Here is an 18,258-nt window from a genome sequence, read left to right as displayed (position 1 = left end):
AAAAAAAAGAAATGTCAGCTGTACCAGCAGATTTGTTGTGCACACAGTTTGCACATGCCGGCACTTTGATAGGAGACTGTGTGAGCTGACAGTGATTTAGCGCAGTGACAGCACTGTGACTGATTCTCTGTGTATGCAAATGAAGTGTGTGAGCGCCGGGAGCTCAGGCTGCAAAAAGTGCTGCGACTCTGGCAGCGCCGCTGGAGGAAATCCAGAGCCTGGAGCACGGAGGCAAAATGAGACGGGATTCATTCCAACTCTACATTAAAAAAAAAATAAAAAGGTACTTGATACGAAGCTGTGAGCAGTTCAGAAATGGATTTTTAACAGTGTTGTTAGGTAGATGATTTATGGAGCTAATATAATTTAAATGTGTTAAGCTAAGCTTTACTTTTTATCATTTATTTTTTATGGCCACATTAACATATTACAGATAACACAACAGTCTGCCAAGTGCATCTTGATTGTTTAATCATCTACCCCCGTTCCTTTCCCTCAACCAACCAACAGAATAACAAAACCCACACAGAAAGAGCATCCTGATGTAGGTAGAAGAGTTTTAGCGGTCAGATTTAAATTGCTCCTGATCGTTGAATGGATGTGATCAGTTATAATCCCCCCGCAGGTCTGGGTCAGTAGGTCCCTCCTGCACCTTTTAATGCTGTGGTTCTCATTTTTTTTTTTTTTTTTGTACCACAAACACACACATCTGACGCCTTCAGGAAACCCAGCGGGAAAACTGAAATATGAAAAATATGCTTTATCAAACCTACATTTACATTTTTATTGAACTTATTATAGCATAGGCTGATTATTTTAGGAATTATCCATGTGTATTATTATTATTATTGTTTAAATTAACATAAAAAAAAAAACTCATATACCCCCTGCAGTACCACACATACCCCCATTTGAGCACCACTGTGATGGAGAAGCAGAAGGCTGTTATCCTCTGTTCCTGCTGTCAGTCTGCTTTAACCGATCCAACATTAGCTTTAGCCACTTTTATTAGCTTTCGCTGGCTGCTTGGTTAAGGTTAGGAAAAGGTTTGTCATGGTGGTTAAGTTTAGGAAAATCAAATGGTTAATAAAAAGGTTTTCCCAGGTCTGTGGAGTGAAGCTACGTTTGACCGAGCCATCCAACATCCCAAACAGCTCCTGACACCGCCGACTGCGTTGGTGTTTACGCTACATCACGGTACGTCTGGCTCCTGGGTCTAATCTGATTGGTTAAGACAGAGTGATGACAAGAATAGGTGACAACGACCTCTGGCCCACTAGAGGGTGCAGTGGAGCACAAACACAAACCTGAAGGAGGGATTACGACTGATAATTCAATCGTGTGAAAATGGTCAAATCGGATGCAAATCACATTTGGTCGTGTATCGTTGACTCTTGATGACAGTTTCAGGTAAGAAAGGTGAGTTCTTGAAATATCACGAGGTTTCCAACGTGGTTCTGCGACTGTTTCTCCTTATTGACATGTTTTTTCTATAACGGAAAGGTGGGAGTCGTCTGTCAAAAGATGTACAACCGAGTCCAAAGGCAAGAGCATGGACGTCACTTCCACAAAGAAATGATGTCTAATTCTCATGTTGGATATGCTCTATAACAGGATTTCAAATGTATATGCTGATGATTTTTCAAAGGACCAGTGTCATTATTCCAAATTGCATCCCAGTCTCACTCTTGTCCCAATTCTGATGTTTCCTATTCCCGAGCTGTCATGCCTCATGTTGGCTTATATAATCTGAGCTTTACTTTAATGTCATTAGTATTGTTTTTCTTCCCCCAGCCGGTGGAGATCTCATTTTGGAGCAAAGTTCCTCACAAGCTGTGTGCCATGAGACATAAATCCCCCAGCAGGACAGCTCCGCTATGACACCATGATTTTATTTAGGTTGTTTTTATTCTCCAGGCTAGTTAAAGTTTTCCGTTTGCTGAGGAGGGAAAAAAAAAAAAAAAAGTTCCAGAGCTACAGTAGCACATCTTGACATTATAAAGCCCGCACGGCTCCTCGTGTGGAAATGCTTCCTCTTCCTTACAGACATTAATCCCCGGCACCAGAGGAACAGCGGCTCCAGCAGCACGACGAAGGCAGGCGAGCTCCAAATTAAATTAAGCACAAAGAGTAGTCGGTCCTGGGAGGGCGGCTGTGGAAAGGTAACGCCGAGTCTCCGGGGATGAACCAACCTTTCCATCCGAGAGGGGCAGATTAGGCTGGATTAGCGCTTCGTTACTCGACAAACACACATTCCATAGGAGCTGATATGAAACCTAATTAAATTTGGACAGCTGCATGAAATGGGTTTAGGAAGCCGCTAATGAATTCCCACATTCTCCGTTCGCTGTGACATTCACACCCAGTCTGTCCCGGCCGGCAAACAGCAGAAGGGGAGCAGCTTTCCGTGGAGCGGCACGTTCAGCTCGCTTAAAAAGAACAAAGACGAATCAAGAGTCGCTATTTTAAAGTGTGAAGCCTCAAAGTGCCGAGAGCTCGGGCCTGCAGCCGCCAAACCGGCGGACAGAGGAAACTCCAAACTCCAGGAGGAGAGCGAGCGGCGAAGCAGAGGAAGTATTTGGGGAAACAGAAAATTTGGGTCCCTGAACGCTGCTTGCTGGATAGTTTTTTTTTTTTTTTTTTTTTTAAATTCTCCACTCACAGTAAACTTATCTGGGTCAAGCACAACGCTGGAGCTCTCCAATCCATCCAGACCCTTCGGGAGCAAAGCTGAAGGAAGATGGGATTATTTGGCTGCAGGCCTCCATTCATTATCAGTGTTTACTTCACTTCCTCCCCTCCTCCAAGAGTCAATTTAGACACCGTCCCCTCGGCCCGGCCGGCACAAACAGGACCATCTGTAACGGCTGGCGACGGGACGGCTTTAATTTCCTTAATGTAGCTCCGCTTTAGTAGGCCTATTGTTGAGCGGCAGACAGAGGAGGGAGGCTGCGTTCGGGTCCAGGGGGAATTCTGGCCAACCGGCTCGACGCTTCCTCCTCCTTAAAGCTGACGGGCGGCTGCGAGCTGAGACCAAGCCTCCACTTTCTCCATGCAACTGCAAAAATAGTTTGATTTTTTTTTCATGCCTGCACATATTCTGCAGATACAGATGTTAGTGAAGGGTTATGTAATGTTGGTACACCGTCAACATGACTGTAAGCAGATCATTTTCCCTGTGTGTTTCTGCTGAGAACTGTGTGCCTCACACAGCCGGCTCCATCCCAAAACTCCAGCTTCATTCTTTACTTTTTATTCTTTATTCTACATCTGGATGCCCATTAGACTCCGGAAAGCGGTTTCTAGTTTTCCTGAGGTCCACGCAAGAATTAAGCAACAAGAAAAACAACCAATAATGAAAGTTGCACTGAATCAAGAACACAAGAAGACAAAACAAGCCAAATGTAAAGATCAGTGAATAAGTAAAATAACTTCTATATATTGCTTTCTATCTATCTATCTATCTATCTATCTATCTATCTATCTATCTATCTATCTATCTGTCTGTCTGTCTATCTATCTATCTATCTGTCTATCTATCTATCTATCTATCTATCTATCTATCTATCTATCTGTCTATCTATCTATCTATCTATCTATCTATCTATCTATCTGTCTATCTATCTATCTGTCTATCTATCTATCTATCTATCTATCTATCTGTCTATCTATCTATCTATCATCTATCTATCTATCTTTCTATCTATATTTTATTGCTGTGTTTTTATTGTTTTAAATCTTTTTATTCACTCTCTTGTCTGATTACTCTTATTTCTTGATCTTTTATTTTATTTTTTTAAATTAACCATATTTTATGAGTGTGCATAAGTCTCCTAGTCCTTTTACTTCTTATTTTATGCTTATTTGTCAATCAGGATGTAAAGCACCTTGAATATCATGCATTTGTTTGAAAGGTCCTATATAAATAAAATTTTATTGATTAATTGATTGATTGATATATGAAACAAAAATATGAACCTACAATGAAAACAAAAACACAAGTATTGGACATGCAACAAGAAAAAGCCAAAAAATAACAACGGTAAAAAAAATTCTGAGACAGAAAAATCCCATTAATTTCTTTAGGAAATTCACCAGCTTTTGTTTTAGTAGCTTTTTAAGAAGAAAGCTTAGTTTTAGTCTCTGATATGGACGAGGAGTGTGTTCCCAGCAGACGAGGCTCTACAGAAAACGGTTCACATCATGAAATCAGTTCTTGGACTACGAGCCTACGAGAGGTCATGCACTCTGACTGGGGGGATAATTCATCACAGGGGGGATAATTAATAATAATTTGACAATAAAATGTGCTTGTATGATGAAAAAAGGACAAAGAGGATGAACAGAAACTTGTGTGTGTGTGTGTGTGTGTGTGTGTTGGATATCCATTCAAGGTCAAGGCTCCATTCAGGTCCAGTTAGACACATTAAAATCAGAATTAGAAATGTTATAAATCAGCGTTTTGCCAGACAGACAGACGAGCAGCAGGAGTGAAGGTGCTGATGCTCACCAGCTGCAGCCAGATGTTGGTGGTCAGGACCTGGTTCTTCTCATCCTGCCAACACACAAAAAACACAGAAAAACAAAGCCAATCACTGTCCAGTTTGTCCACAAACCCACTGAAAATCTCCTCTGTCACCATGGAAACGGATAAAAGTCTCTCTGCCCGCTCTCCGTTTTCAACCTTTGTAATTTGTCTTGAGCGGGGGGGCCTGCCAGCGGAGGAGGGGATGAATATGAGCGCCGTCACTTTGATGAATGTCCGGCCTTTTAATTCCTTCTCAGGTAGCGAGTTTGTTGGCGGCGCTCGGCTCAGCGCCGGCCGAGCGTCCTGCGGTGAGCTGGCGGCGGCCCTGCGGCGGCCAGGGGGCGTTCGAGGTGAAGCCACATGAGGTGAACGCGACGACGTGAGGGACGAGACACGGAGCTGTGGATGGATTATAATGTCTCATGGCGGTTTTGTCCTTTGATTTATTTGTTTCTTTGTTATTCGGTCATTAAGCCGCGGAGGCAGAAATAAATACAAAAGTTTGGAGGAAAAAAAAATCTGCTCTCTTATCTCAGAATGCAAAGGACAGTTTTCATGAAAAACACAATAATAATACGCCCTGTTTTTCTGAATTAATGAGATGATTATCTCAGAATTCAGAGAAAAGTTTGCACGGGAAAAGAAATCGGTCTTGTTTTTCTGAACTAACACGATAATTATCTCAGATTTCCAAAAGCAGTTTTCATGGGGAAAAAAAATCAGCCCTTTTTTCCTCCAGTGAAAGCATTACACTTCCATATTAAGGTGATAAATAAAATATTTTTTTCTTGTAAAGGAAGATTAGATCAGTGATGCAGGATGCACGACACTTTTGGGGTGTTGATGTTTGTGTGATATTTGATGCGACAGCAGATACGTAAACATCCCTAAACCTGAATTTTCTCTCATTTTTGCTTTAATGTTCTTGTGAAACGCTGAACAGTTTGCAGCTTCTCCTCCTCTGACGATGAATAATCAAACGAGCTGCGGCGGCGGCATCACGCAGCCTGAGAGCAGAGTCCTGATCGGATTTCTGTTTTGGGGTCACCGAGCAGAAAAAGGGCGACACCCGCTGATGAACTGACCGCCTTCTGAACCTGAAGGCAGCACGGAGAGGCAGGTGGCTGGCGTGACGCAGTTAGTGTGTGTGTGTGTGTGTGTGTGTGTGTGTGTGTGTGTGTGTGTTGACGAGCGCAGAAACACAACCAGAACAGGAGTCAGAGGAGCAAACGGGAGTTCGGCTGTTCTCCTCCGTCAGGCTCACGCCTCACCTGGGAGACGCAGACCGGCCAATCAGAGAGCGAGGAGCCGCTGGTCCAGATATGAAAGCCGGGAGCGACGAGGCGAAACACAAACAGCTGTGAAATCCTGCAGCCACACAGCTGCCGTTCAATCAGGCTGATAAACAATCAGTTACTGAGAGCCTCCCTCCTGCACGCCGCCGAGCGAGAGTGAAACGCTGAGCGGGGCAGGGCGGGGCAGGGCGGAGCCAAGCGGGGCGGGGCCAGGCCGAGCGGGGCGGGGCCAGGTGTTCAAACCGCACGGGAACACTGAAAATGACTTTTACACCGTGTGCGCTCGTTTTCCCTGAATCAACGTGCAGCTGCTTCAAACTACGCTCCGGACAAATGAGATCATCTTCATGGCAACCAGGAGCTGCAGATAAAAACCTCGGCCAATCAAACAGCCAGACTCTTGAGTGGCCCCGCCCCCTCATCAAATAAAACCACCCCCCTCTCTCTGATGGATTTAGCATCAGCTGACATTTTGATTGAAATGCATCAAACTGAGAGAGCGAGGCACGAGGGTAGTGAGGGCAAAAATGATGAAGCGAAGAAAAAAAAAAAAACTACAGAATTCTCAAGTTTCTTTTTCTCATAAATTTACAACTTTAATCTCAGATTTTTTTTTCAGTCTTTCTCTTGCAAATTTGTGACTTTATAATCTCTGAATTTTCAAGGTTTTTCCTCATACATTTGTGAGTTTTTCTCATAAATTTCAAACTTTAATTTCAGAATTTCTGATTTTTTTCTTATAAATTTCAGACTTTAAATCTCAGAATTTTAGAGTTTTTTTTCTCATAAATCTTTGAGTTTTCTCAAAAATTTACAACTGTAGTCTTTTTTCATTTTTTTTTTTTTGTCTCCCTCATCACCAGATTTCTTTCTTACTAAATCCCATAGTGTAAGAAAAAATATTTTCCAAGTTTTTTCTTGGAAATTTGGGACTTTATACTCTCAGAATTTTCAAGTTTGTTTTCTCATAAATTTATGAGTTTAATCTCAGAGAATTTCAGGGTTTTTTCTCGCAAATTTGTGACGTTATAATCTCAGAATTGTCAAGTTTTTTCCTCATAAATTTGTCACTTTTTCCTCATAAATGTACAGGCTTAATCTCTAAGTTTTTGATTGTTTACTCATAAATGTGAGACTTTATAATATCAGAGTTTGATGTTTTTCTCATCAATTTGAGTTTTTTTTCCTCAAAATTTACAACTTTAATCTCAGAATTTCTGATGTTTTCTCACAAATGTTACTTTATAATCTCAGAATTGTCAGGTTTTTTCTCATAAATGTGAGTTTTTTCTCATAAATTTACAGATTTAATTTCTGAGTTTTTCTCTCAGAAATGTGTGACTATAATCTCAGAGTTTTCTGTTTTTTTCTCATAAATTTGCATCTTTAATCTCAGAATTTCTGAGTTTTTTCTTGCAAATTTGTGACTTTATATTCTCAGAATCATCGAAATCTTTTCTCATGAATATGTTAAGTTTTTTTTCCCCCAAAAATGTACCACTTTACTCCCAGAGAATATGAGTTTCTTTCTCATAAATTTACCACTTCAATCTGTAAAAGTTTTTTTTCTTGGAATACCCCCCTCTCTTTCCTCCGTGCCGTGGCCCCGATACGCCGTCGTAGCGAGGCGCTCTCAGCAAGCCTTTCTTTTTTTTTCTATCGTGGCTTCAAAATGAATAAAGTAAGAGGGCAGCCGGCAGTGCAGAATACAAATGACTGTGTCTTTATCGGCCGATGCCTCGCCGTGTGTGCAGATTAGCTCTGCAGAGACAAACTTTGTCTGCCAGTCGATCCCCGTCCCGGCCTCATTATTCAGCGGCAGCGTCCGGCAGGCGGTGCAGGTTAGCCGGGACGCCGCCGTTCAGGTGCTTCACACACGGAGAGCCACGCTCAGGCAGACAGGAGGAGGGGTGAGAGGCTGGAGGAAACTCCTGCAGAGTAATAGACTCTCTGCAGCACTCGGACAGACGGCGCCTGCTGGCAGCCTGAAAGCAGCTGAGCCGCCCGTGAAATCCTGTAACAACTCAGGAGGAGGAGGAGGAGGAGGAGGAGGAGGAGGAGGAGGAGGAGGAGGCGCGCCCCTAAACGACTGCAGCTCTTCTCCTCTGAGGCCAACAGATCAGAAATGGAAACAACCGGCAGACGGGACCAGCCGGGGCCAGCCAGGACCAGCCGGGACCAGCCGGGACCAGCCGGGACCAGCCGGGACCAGCCGGGGCCAGCCGGGACCAGCCGGGACCAGCCGGGACCAGCCGGGACGAGCGACGCTGAATCTGCGTTGTTATCTGATATGAATAAATAACGAACGCTGACGCTGCAGTGACGAGTCAAACTGAGACCCCTAAACCATCAGATGAAGACACGAGGCCGAGAATAACGAGACGAGAAGATGGTTAACGTGAGGGAGCCGAGAACTATGAGACTAGAAAACAAACAGTGAGATTAAGCAATGAAAGAGTCTAGATTATGATGAGATTATGAACTGAGAGAGAGAGTTTAGAAAGGAGGGACAGACGAGAGGAAATGAGAAAAGACAAAGTGAGATGAGACACACAGAAACAATACTGCACTGTAGTAGTACTGTTACTATAGTACTGTAGTAGTGCTGTAGTACTGCAGTAGTACTGTAAAACTTTAGTAGTACTCTAACTGTAGTGTCCTGTTTTTGTTTTTGGGTCTGAAATCTCTGCAGCTCACAACTGGGCTAACCACGCTACCATCACTGTTCTGTGTGTGTGTGTGTGTGTGTCTGTGTGTGTGTGTGTGTGTGTGTGTGTGTGTGTGTGTGTGTGCTGCAACACGTGTTAGCAAAGATGAGAGGAATCAAGCTGTCCTGCTCTGCTGCTGCTGCTGTGTTTGTGTGTGTGTGTGTGTGTGTGTGTGTGTGTGTGTATGTTTGCCTGTCTGTGTGTGTGTTCATGTGCGTGTGAGTATGCATGTGTATGTGTGTGTGTATGTGTGTGTCTGTGTGTGTGTGTGTGTGTGTGTGTGTATGTTGCCAATCAGTTACGCAGGATAAACAGTGTGATCCCCACCCCTGCAGCACTGTGGGCGAGCAAAACCATCACTCTCTCTCTCAAACACTCATGCACACACACACACACACACACACACACACACACACACAGAGCTGTCAGATGCAATGATAGTAGAGATGAAAGCAGACTCCTGCTGTCAGTACCCAGGAAGGGGGTAGTGTGTGTGTGTGTGTGTGTGTGTGTGTGTGTGTTTCTGTCATGTGAGTTTTAAAGTGTGTGTAAGATGCACATTAATTTTTAATAAACAAGTTGTCCATGTCGGTGTGTGTGTGTGTGTGTGTGTGTGTGTGTGTGTGTGTGCTTCACAGTCCTGCAGTGAAACTTCAGACTCGTCCTCGCTCGTCTTACTGTGGTTTCTCAGTAACGACGCCCCGGCGTCCTGAGGGTCAAAGGTCGGCGATGGGCTGTGGGCGGGGCCGACGGTGTGGATCAGCGGGGCGGAGCCGGCGGTGTGGATCAGCGGGGCGGAGCCGGCGGTGTGGATCAGGGGGGCGGAGCCGGCGGTGTGGATCAGGGGGGCGGAGGCGGTGTGGATCAGGGGGGCGGAGCCGGTCCGCCTCAGGGCTCAGATGACGCCGGCTCATGTTCAGACGAGCTCCTCCTGCTCACCGGAGGAGGAGTGAAAGTCGAGCCTGAGCGGATCTTGTGTGAAGCCTCATGGAGGAAACCTGACGCTCGACGGTGCACCCTTCAGAGGCTTCAGTCTGCGGGCCTCTCGTCCGGACTCTGCAGGCTTTCAGGAAGCTGACGGATACACACCAAACACAGCAGCACCGCCGGAAACCCTGTGGGCCGAGCAGCTGCTGGTTCAGGAGAGACCGGCCTGAGAGCGAGACACGAGACGGACATTTCTCTAATCAGTAAAGAATCCACCGTCCTCCTGTGGTGATGCGTTTAATGACCTCACAGACTGCCGTCCTCCTGCGGTGATGCGTTTAATGACCTCACAGACCGCCTCCCACCTGTGGTGATGCATTTAATGACCTCACAGACTGCCTCCCACCTGTGGTGGTGCGTTTAGTGACCTCATAGACCGCCGTCTTCCTGCAGTGATGCGTTTAATGACCTCACAGACCGCCGTCCTCCTGTGGTGATGCGTTTAAGGACCTCACAGACCTCCGTCCTCCTGCGGTGATGTGTTTAAGGACCTCACAGACCGCCTCCCACCTGTGGTGATGAGTTTAAGGACCTCACAGACCTCTGTCTTCCTCCTGTGGTGATGCATTTAATGACCTCACAGACCGTTGTCCTCCTGCGGTGATGCGTTTAAAGACCTCGCAGACCGCCGACCTCCTGCGGCGATGCGTTTAAAGACCTCGCAGACCGCCGTCCTCCTGCGGCGATGCGTTTAATGACCTCACAGACCGCCGTCCTACTGCGGTGATGCATTTAATGACCTCGCAGACCGCCGTCCTCCTGTGGTGATGCATTTAAGGACCTCACAGACCTCTGTCCACCTGTGGTGATGTGTTTAAGGACCTCACAGACTGCCGTCCTCCTGCGGTGATGCGTTTAATGACCTCATAGACCGCCGTCTTCCTGTGGTGATGCATTTAATGACCTCGCAGACCGCCGTCCTCCTGCGGTGATGCGTTTAATGACCTCACAGACCACCACCATCTACAACGCCGCCTTCTCCTCTGCCTCTTTGTAGCAGCTCCGTTATTTCGACCTCCTCCAGACGTATTTATTCTTAAAAGGAGCATAAATGAGCCTTTACTGGGCCGGTATGAGCTTGGCTAGTGATTCGGATGGGAGACCTCCTGGGAAAACAAAAAATAAATCCCATCGTCCCAGAGCATTGATGGGGACGCTGTGCTGTGGGAGGCGCTGTTTTTCAGATGAGATGTTAAACCGAGGTCCTGGATCACAAATTTATTTATCAGACCAGGTGAAGCGTCACTGGGATTAAAATCTATTTTTCAAGAGAGACCTGGTGAGAGAGAAAGCAGCATCGAACAAGACGAGACCGCCTCTCGGTTTGTAAGCGACGCTGATGCAGGAAAGCTGGACGTGCATTTTGGAAGGGCAACCGAGAGTCAGCTCCATAACAACATCTACTAAAAAATATTCAAAGTTCACGTTACCTAAAACTTCACATCACCAGAGAGTTCTCTTAATTCTTTTAACATTTTATTGATCCTTTAATCTTTCTTCTTTCTCCTCTGTAGCACTTTGAGATTGTTAAATGTAAAGTGCGTTACAAATAAAATGTATTATTATTATTATTATTAGAATAATCACACAATAGAATAAGTAAATGAAAATGACTCCCATGTGGCGGAGAGCTGAAAGGTCATGCATGTCAGAGACGCAAAGAGCCTTTTGACGAACATGAGGGATGAAGCCGGCCGTCGAGCTTAAAGGCCAGCTCGTGGCTGTGTGTCAAACAGCGACTCAGCAGGAGTGTGTCCTGCAGACTCACATCCAAAAACACACACCTGCATCATGTGCGATGCAAAAAAAAAAAAGATGCACGAGGTCTGCGACGGCTCCACTCGGCCTCTGTGTTTCTGCTGATTGTAAAGAGCAGGTTTCAGAGCCGTGAGTCACACGTTCACATTGAAAAGTTTCCCTCAGTTCTGCAGGTGTGGTGTTGCTCGATTATAAGAGCCAACTGAGCCAATCGGCATTGTTTTCAAATTAAGAAAATGAATGATGATACTAGTACTATCTGTATATTTCATATTTTATATTTATTATTACCATCGGTATATCTCACATTTCAACATCTCATATTCTTAGGTTAGTTTATTGTATATACTTAGTCCTTATTGTCTTTATTGTATATATTTAGTATATCAGAATCAGAATACTTTATTGATCCCCAGGGGGAAATTACTTTTGTTACAATACCAACTCCCGCTCAAAGTGTAAAGTAAAAAGAGCAAATAGTCAAGAAAAATAAAGAAAGGAATATAAATATAAATATAAATATAAATATAAATATATATAGAATAAAAAGAAAGAAAAAATATATGTACAAGTGCAAACATGGACAGGAGTTATTGCACTATTGGTTATTGCACATAAGTATGGTATTGAATATGGATTATTGCACAGAGGGAATTTGCACAACAACAATGTTTAGTCTCTATTGTATATACTTCTTAATTTTATTTTATGTTTTTTTATTGATGCTGCTGTAATGTGGGAATTTCCCAATCTATCTATCTATCTATCTATCTATGAAATACCCCCTTAATTATACGTGGAGTCCACAATGGCGTGGAATGGAGCGATTGTGACTGTGGAAAAGAGATTATTCAAGTGAGGGTTTTGAGTATTTTTTTGCCCGTGGTGGCGAAGAGAGAGCTCAGCAGCAAAGCCAAGGTCTCGATTTACTGGTTGACCTTTGTGTTCTGACCCTCACCGGCGGGTCACAAGCTCCGAGCTCAGGCTGGGAGACGGAGATCGCCAGCAGGAACGCCTGAAGTGAAGTTTCTCCTCGGCGTGAAAATGAGGTTCCTCAGCAGAGCGACTGTTTTCAAGAGAGGGAGGTCGAAGAGGCCGAAGAACCCGGGTGATGTCGCTCACTTTGGGGCTCGAGCACTGCAGCGTAACGTCTGGATAAGAAGACGTGAGCCGTTCTCAGCCAATCACAGCAAAGCTCAGCATCAGTGAAGGTTCTCAGCAGCTGTTTTTTTTTTTTCTCTCAGTCAAAACAGAAATACGTGAAGGCCGACGTGGATCATTTATTATTTAATGTCTGCGAAAACTGTTTGTTCCATGTGCTCGCCTCTTTGTCAGAAAGATCAAAAGAAGGGGGCGGGGCTTCAGGTGTGTTTGAGATTGAAGTCAGCGAGCTTGCCTTACAGCAAGTGCTGGTGGGACTACATTTCCCAGCATGCCTTGGAAGAGCTGCTGCTCTGTTTGGTCTGCAGCTGCCACTCCAACATCAACCCAGACTCCCTGAAACCTGGTGAATGAATGGTTTATGTGTGTGTGTGTGTGTGTGCGTGCATGTGTGCGTGTGTGTGTGTGTGTGCTCTCACCACGTCCATGATCTGCAGCAGGCTGAAGCTGAAGTGCACGGTGAGGCTGTGCGAGTCGTTGCTGACGGGTCGCTCCAGCGGGTTGTAGTTCCTCATCAGCTCCTTATAGAGACGCCGCTGATACACACCCTGCTGGGAGCCTGCACACACACACACACACGCACACACACACACACACACACACACACACACACCAAATTGATTTCATCCAGCAGACTGTGCAGCACGTCGGCAGCAGATGTCTTCCTCATGCTCTGTGCACATAATGAGACACGCAGAGGAGCGTCTGTGTTGCAGTGGATCTATAATAAATCGGCCGTCTTTGGGGTTTTATTGATCGGATATTTGCTTGGAAACTCCGCTCAGATGCCGGCGGAGGTTCAGATCGGAGGTTAAAGCACGTTCAGCTGCTCCTCTTCCTCCTGTGCTCACAGAGAAACACGTCTGCCTTGTTTTGTTGGGGATGTAAAAGTGAACTCTCCTCCGGTGTTGCAGCTCTCTCTCAGAGCACCGACCGGAGGAAGAGCAAATGTAAATTGGTGCCACGGGACGGCAGGTCGAGTTGCCTAATCCGACTCTTTGCAGATGAGACTCTCTCTTCCTCTCTCTCTCTCTCTCTCCCTGTCCCTCTCTCTGCAGCTCCACTGTTCAGCTGCCTTCACTTTTTGGGATAATAGGGATAAAAAAAAATCTACATTTTAATGAGCGAGCCTGTTTTCATGAATACTTTTCGGGCCAAACTTCTCAACAACAGCGCTCTTTATGGGATTCATTATCAGATCCTAAAGTCTCTCTAAAGTGCCGGAGCTGCTATTTAAAGCTGAAATATGCAACTTGTTTGATGTGGGAGAAAAAAAAATTAATAAATTAAAAAAAAAGAAAAAAAAAAAAAAAAGTAAATCAACATCTAATCTGCACCATCAACCACGTCTCAGTGCTGCATGTCAGAGATGGCAGATGTTTTTGGGGCGGGAACATTTCATGTGGGCGTGGCCTGTGGTGAAGCGGGCGTGGTCGTCAAGGTGAGGCGTCACAACAACAACAACGACAACAACAACAACAACAACAACAACAACAACAGCAGCAGCAGAGGAAAGCAGGAAGAAAACAAAGACGAGTGAACATCATTATTATTTATTTAAAATTATTTCATTTTCAAAAATCCCCATTGTTTCAGACTGACTCTGGACTGCCTCAATAAAGAGTGTCTGTAATCCTAATCCAGTCTAATCTGGCCACTTTGCAGCATTTTAACTGAAGTGAAGTGAAGATGAAACGCGGCAAATATCATTATTTATTTATTTAGAGTTATTTCAATTTCAAAAATCCAGACTAACTCTGGACTTGTCTCTGATTGGTTCCTGAAATCCTAATCCAGTCCAATCTGGCTAATCCAGTCCAACTTTGCAGCATTTGAAGTGGAAAGCGCCCACTCAGCAGGTTTCCCTCATCTGACCCGGAGAGGCTGCCGCTGCTGTCGGCCAATCAGGATCCAGCGTCGTGTGAAGAAAAGTTCGCGTCCCGTTCGGTTCTCTTCAGTTCAAAACACCGCAGGATTCAAAACAGAAGCATCTGCTGTGCCGTGAGCCGCACGCCGACTCAGCACGCCGTTAAATACCACCACCACCACCAACAAAAGTGCTGTTAACCCGCAGGCCCCGCCTCCTCCTACCAGGCGTCCTATCAGCATGCAGGTAAATTCTGCCTCGCTAAATCTGGAGAGACCGACTGTAAGAGTTCGTATAATCAAACCAAACCAATTAAAGGTGTGTTCACGCCGACCTCCTCCGCTCGTGAAGGAGTTCATCTCTGGACGTTTGCACTGAAATGTCCAGCAAAGTCATAAATCCAAGAGGTAAACACACGTCGACAAACAGTGAACCGATCAATCAATAAGCTAAATCATCCATGGTGCGTTCACGTGAAATCAAGGCGGCGGTAAACGGCAGCTGGCACAAGAAAAACAACAAAGAGCGCGATGGAGCCGGCAGGACGGCAAAAAACACTGCAGGACGACGAGTTGCTATGGTGATGCTTGTTTGTACAAAAGTGTTTTATGTTTGTTTTATGTACAGTGGTCCCTCGTTTATCGCGGGAGTTACGTTCTAAAAATAACCCGCAATAGGCGAAATCCGCGAAGTCGTCAGCTTTATTTTTTACAATTATTCTAGATGTTTTAAGGCTGTAAAACCCCTCACTACACACTTTATACACTTTTCTCATACAGGCATTAACATTTCCTCACTTTTCTCTCTTGTTTAAACTCTCAAAGTTCAAACCTTCGTAGAAAAATAAGTCCAGTATTATAGAATGAACGCATTCTGTACTGTACAGGAGACACGGCACGGAGGAGATTGATGGACAATGGTCTACAGTCCCTTAGCCAATCAGGACGCAGAACATAATGCACTGTAAAAAAAAAAAAAACAAAAAAAAAAACATGCAAAATTGCACTAAAAAAAATCCGCGAAACTGCGAGGCCGCGAAAGGTGAACCGCGTTAAAGCGAGGGACAACTGTAATTCTATTCAATAATACAGGCAGTTCATATTGATATAAATCTCAACATGGACTGGTTGTACATTAAATCGGCCCATATAATTCAGGGTGTCACGGCTTCGTCGTCCAAATCTGCTGTATTTTCTGTTTCGTGATGCGTTTCATGACACCACGTTGTAAATTCTGTCATGAAGGACGGCTAAGAGAAATACTGAGAAAACATATTTTCACTTGTGACGGCGGCTCCGTCTGCCGCTGCCGTCTGAGTTTACCGTCCTGCTCGCTTCTGCAGAAATGACATCCGATGTGAATGTGAAGTCTCCCGTTTCCCAGATTCCATGTGAACGCATCGTTACTCCTGTTAATTTTGTTTATTTATTTATGGTTTATTTGATCGGGATCGACACAAAGCACACAGACACACTGACAGCAGCTCTCCAACGCACGGAGCACGGTGTGTGTGGTGGACGCTAATGTGCAACACTGTTCTAATCTGTAGAAAGACTTTTGTCAAAGTCAGAGATTAAAATAATAATAATAATAATAAAAAAAGAATAGAAGGTGAACTGATTACAGCAAAATATGATAAAACACACATTTAGCAGCAGCATAATAACAGAAAAGGACAATAAAGTAGCTTCTGAAATTATTTCTGTATTTCTCAGTGTTGTTATGTTGAGCTGTGATTATGATTGGTCCAGCTTCTTGACCATCCAATCAGAAAACCCCTGGTCAATACTTGATGGTCATGTGAGAGTTTTTTTTTTTTTTTTTTTTTTTTTCTCGAGTTATTGTGGACTATCCATATACAGCATCAATTAAACATTTACTTAAAACATTGTGGAGAAAACTGTTTAATAATAATGTGGAACCTTCAAAATGCAAAATCTTACCAAGATTATTTGTCTTATTTCAAGTCAAAATGTCTTATTTCTAGTCAAAATATCTCATTACACTTAAAATAAGACAAGATCACCTCAGAAGTAACTTGTTTTTAGACAATTTTCACTTGTTTCAAGTGAAAATTTACTTGAAACAAGTGAAAATTTGCTTGTTTTATTGGCAAAATTTGCCAGTGGAAAAAGTGAAAATTCACTTGAAATAAGTGAAAATTAGCTAGAAACAAGAAACAAATTTTGCCAATGAAACAAGCAAATTTTCACTTGTTTCAAGAGACAATTGTCTAAAAACAAGTTACTTCTGAGGTGATCATGTCTTATTTTAAGTGTAATGAGATATTTTGACTAGTAATAAGACATTTTTGACTTGAAATAAGACAAATAATCTTGGTAAGATTTTGAGTTTTTGCAGTGAACTCAGTGCAGTGCACTCGGCTGCACACACACACACACACACACACACACACACACACACACACACACACACACACACACAGAAGGAGAGGTTTCCTGAGTTCAGACATTAAACTTGGACCTTTCACGAAGACAAACTGACTTCTATAAAGAGCAGGAGGCTTTCCACTGAATTCTCTTTAAAAGCCGAGTCTCTCGCTCTTCCTTTGCTCATCTGAGATGTTGAACAATCATTTTATGCAAATGAGGCCGAGGCGGAGTCGCGGCCCCGGCCGTCACGCGGTGAATAATCTGCAGCCGGCGAGCCAGCAGGGAGGCGGCCGCGGCGTCGTGACGCGGCTCGTCTCCAGAGACAACTTTAACATCCCGACCGTAAAACTCTGCACGCTCGCATGATTAGACGGCTTGAAGCGCTGCATGTATGCACACACACACACACACACACACACACACACACACACAGTGCTAATCAGATAAATGAGCTTCTTTAAATCAGAGGCGGTCACGTTGCGTGTTTGTCTTCAGAAATTCAACTTTTTTTTTTCAAAATGGAGCTTGAATTTATTCCACTGGTGTAAATGTGACAGAATGTCCCTTTAACTTTTATATAACTGAAACTGCTTTATGTTTAATTGCATTTCTCATCTTTCTCTCATCGATTTCGCAGTTGATTTGTTGTGTTTCTTTATGTTTTCCACGGCCGAGCTCTGAAAAATGTCACGTAAATAACATTAAAGATCCCTGTCGCTGTATTATTCATGTTATACTCATTTATTCTGTTTCAGGTCTAACTGGTGTATTAATTACACACTGATGATATAAACTAATGCTGATTTAGCTGAGGACCCCTGCAGGTGCGCTTTGAAGGTCCGCTCAGCTGCTCAACCACTGGAGTGACTCTGTGCGTGTGTGTGTGTGTGTGTGTGTGTGTGTGTGTGTGTGTGTGTGTGTGTGTGTGTGTGCGTTTCGTGTCTTGAATATGCCAAGAGCCAAAATTTGACCTTGTTGTTTTTACAGCACTAAATGAACCCTGATACCACGACTACCAAATACACCTATTGCTAATAATCACCATCATAACTCTCCATTATGTTTGTTTATGACATTCAAGACACTTTTATAAAAAGCAGAGGAATGAAAAATGGAAATATATATATATATATATATATATATATATATATATATATAAAAACTGATTTAAAAAGGAAAATGCAAACTGAGAGAATAGTAAAAATATTCTGAGATTTATTCCAAAACTAAAAAGAATGAATGAATGAATGAGGAATTTAATGCATGAGCCATCATGAATGAATGCATGAATAAAGAAACAAGGAGAACGGAAAATCAAAGAAAACCGACACCCGGCTAATAATTCATGACTGTGATTCAATAAAATATCTCAAATCAACATCAGCCGGAAGTTTTGGCTGCAAATGAGACGACATGCAGACTTTGCCTGTGTGTGTGTGTGTGTGTGTGTGTGTGTGTGCGTGTGTGTGTGTGTGTGTGTGTGTGTGTGTGTGTGTGTGTGTGCGTGCTCACCGTGCAGCAGGCAGCAGAGCGTCAGGAGGCTGAAGATCCGACCGTCCAT

The 18,258-nt window shown here is 43.9% G+C and overlaps 1 protein-coding gene across 1 annotated transcript in view; it reads right to left on the bottom strand.

Moving 5' to 3' along the window:
- Positions 1-18,258, bottom strand: part of LOC115361315 (neuronal acetylcholine receptor subunit alpha-7) — a 49,770-nt gene extending 31,512 nt beyond the window's left edge. Inside the window, exons 1-3 of the mRNA XM_030054728.1 lie at positions 18,210-18,258; positions 12,857-12,996; positions 4,511-4,555 (exon numbers count right to left, since the gene is read on the bottom strand). Of these exons, the coding sequence (XP_029910588.1) occupies positions 4,511-4,555; positions 12,857-12,996; positions 18,210-18,258 (234 nt within the window). The remainder of the gene's footprint in view (positions 1-4,510; positions 4,556-12,856; positions 12,997-18,209) is intronic.

This window comes from Myripristis murdjan, chromosome 6, assembly GCF_902150065.1.
Source record: "Myripristis murdjan chromosome 6, fMyrMur1.1, whole genome shotgun sequence".
NCBI lineage: Eukaryota > Metazoa > Chordata > Actinopteri > Holocentriformes > Holocentridae > Myripristis > Myripristis murdjan.
Note: the sequence above shows the minus strand (reverse complement) of the source record. Positions and strands in the feature narration are given on the sequence as shown.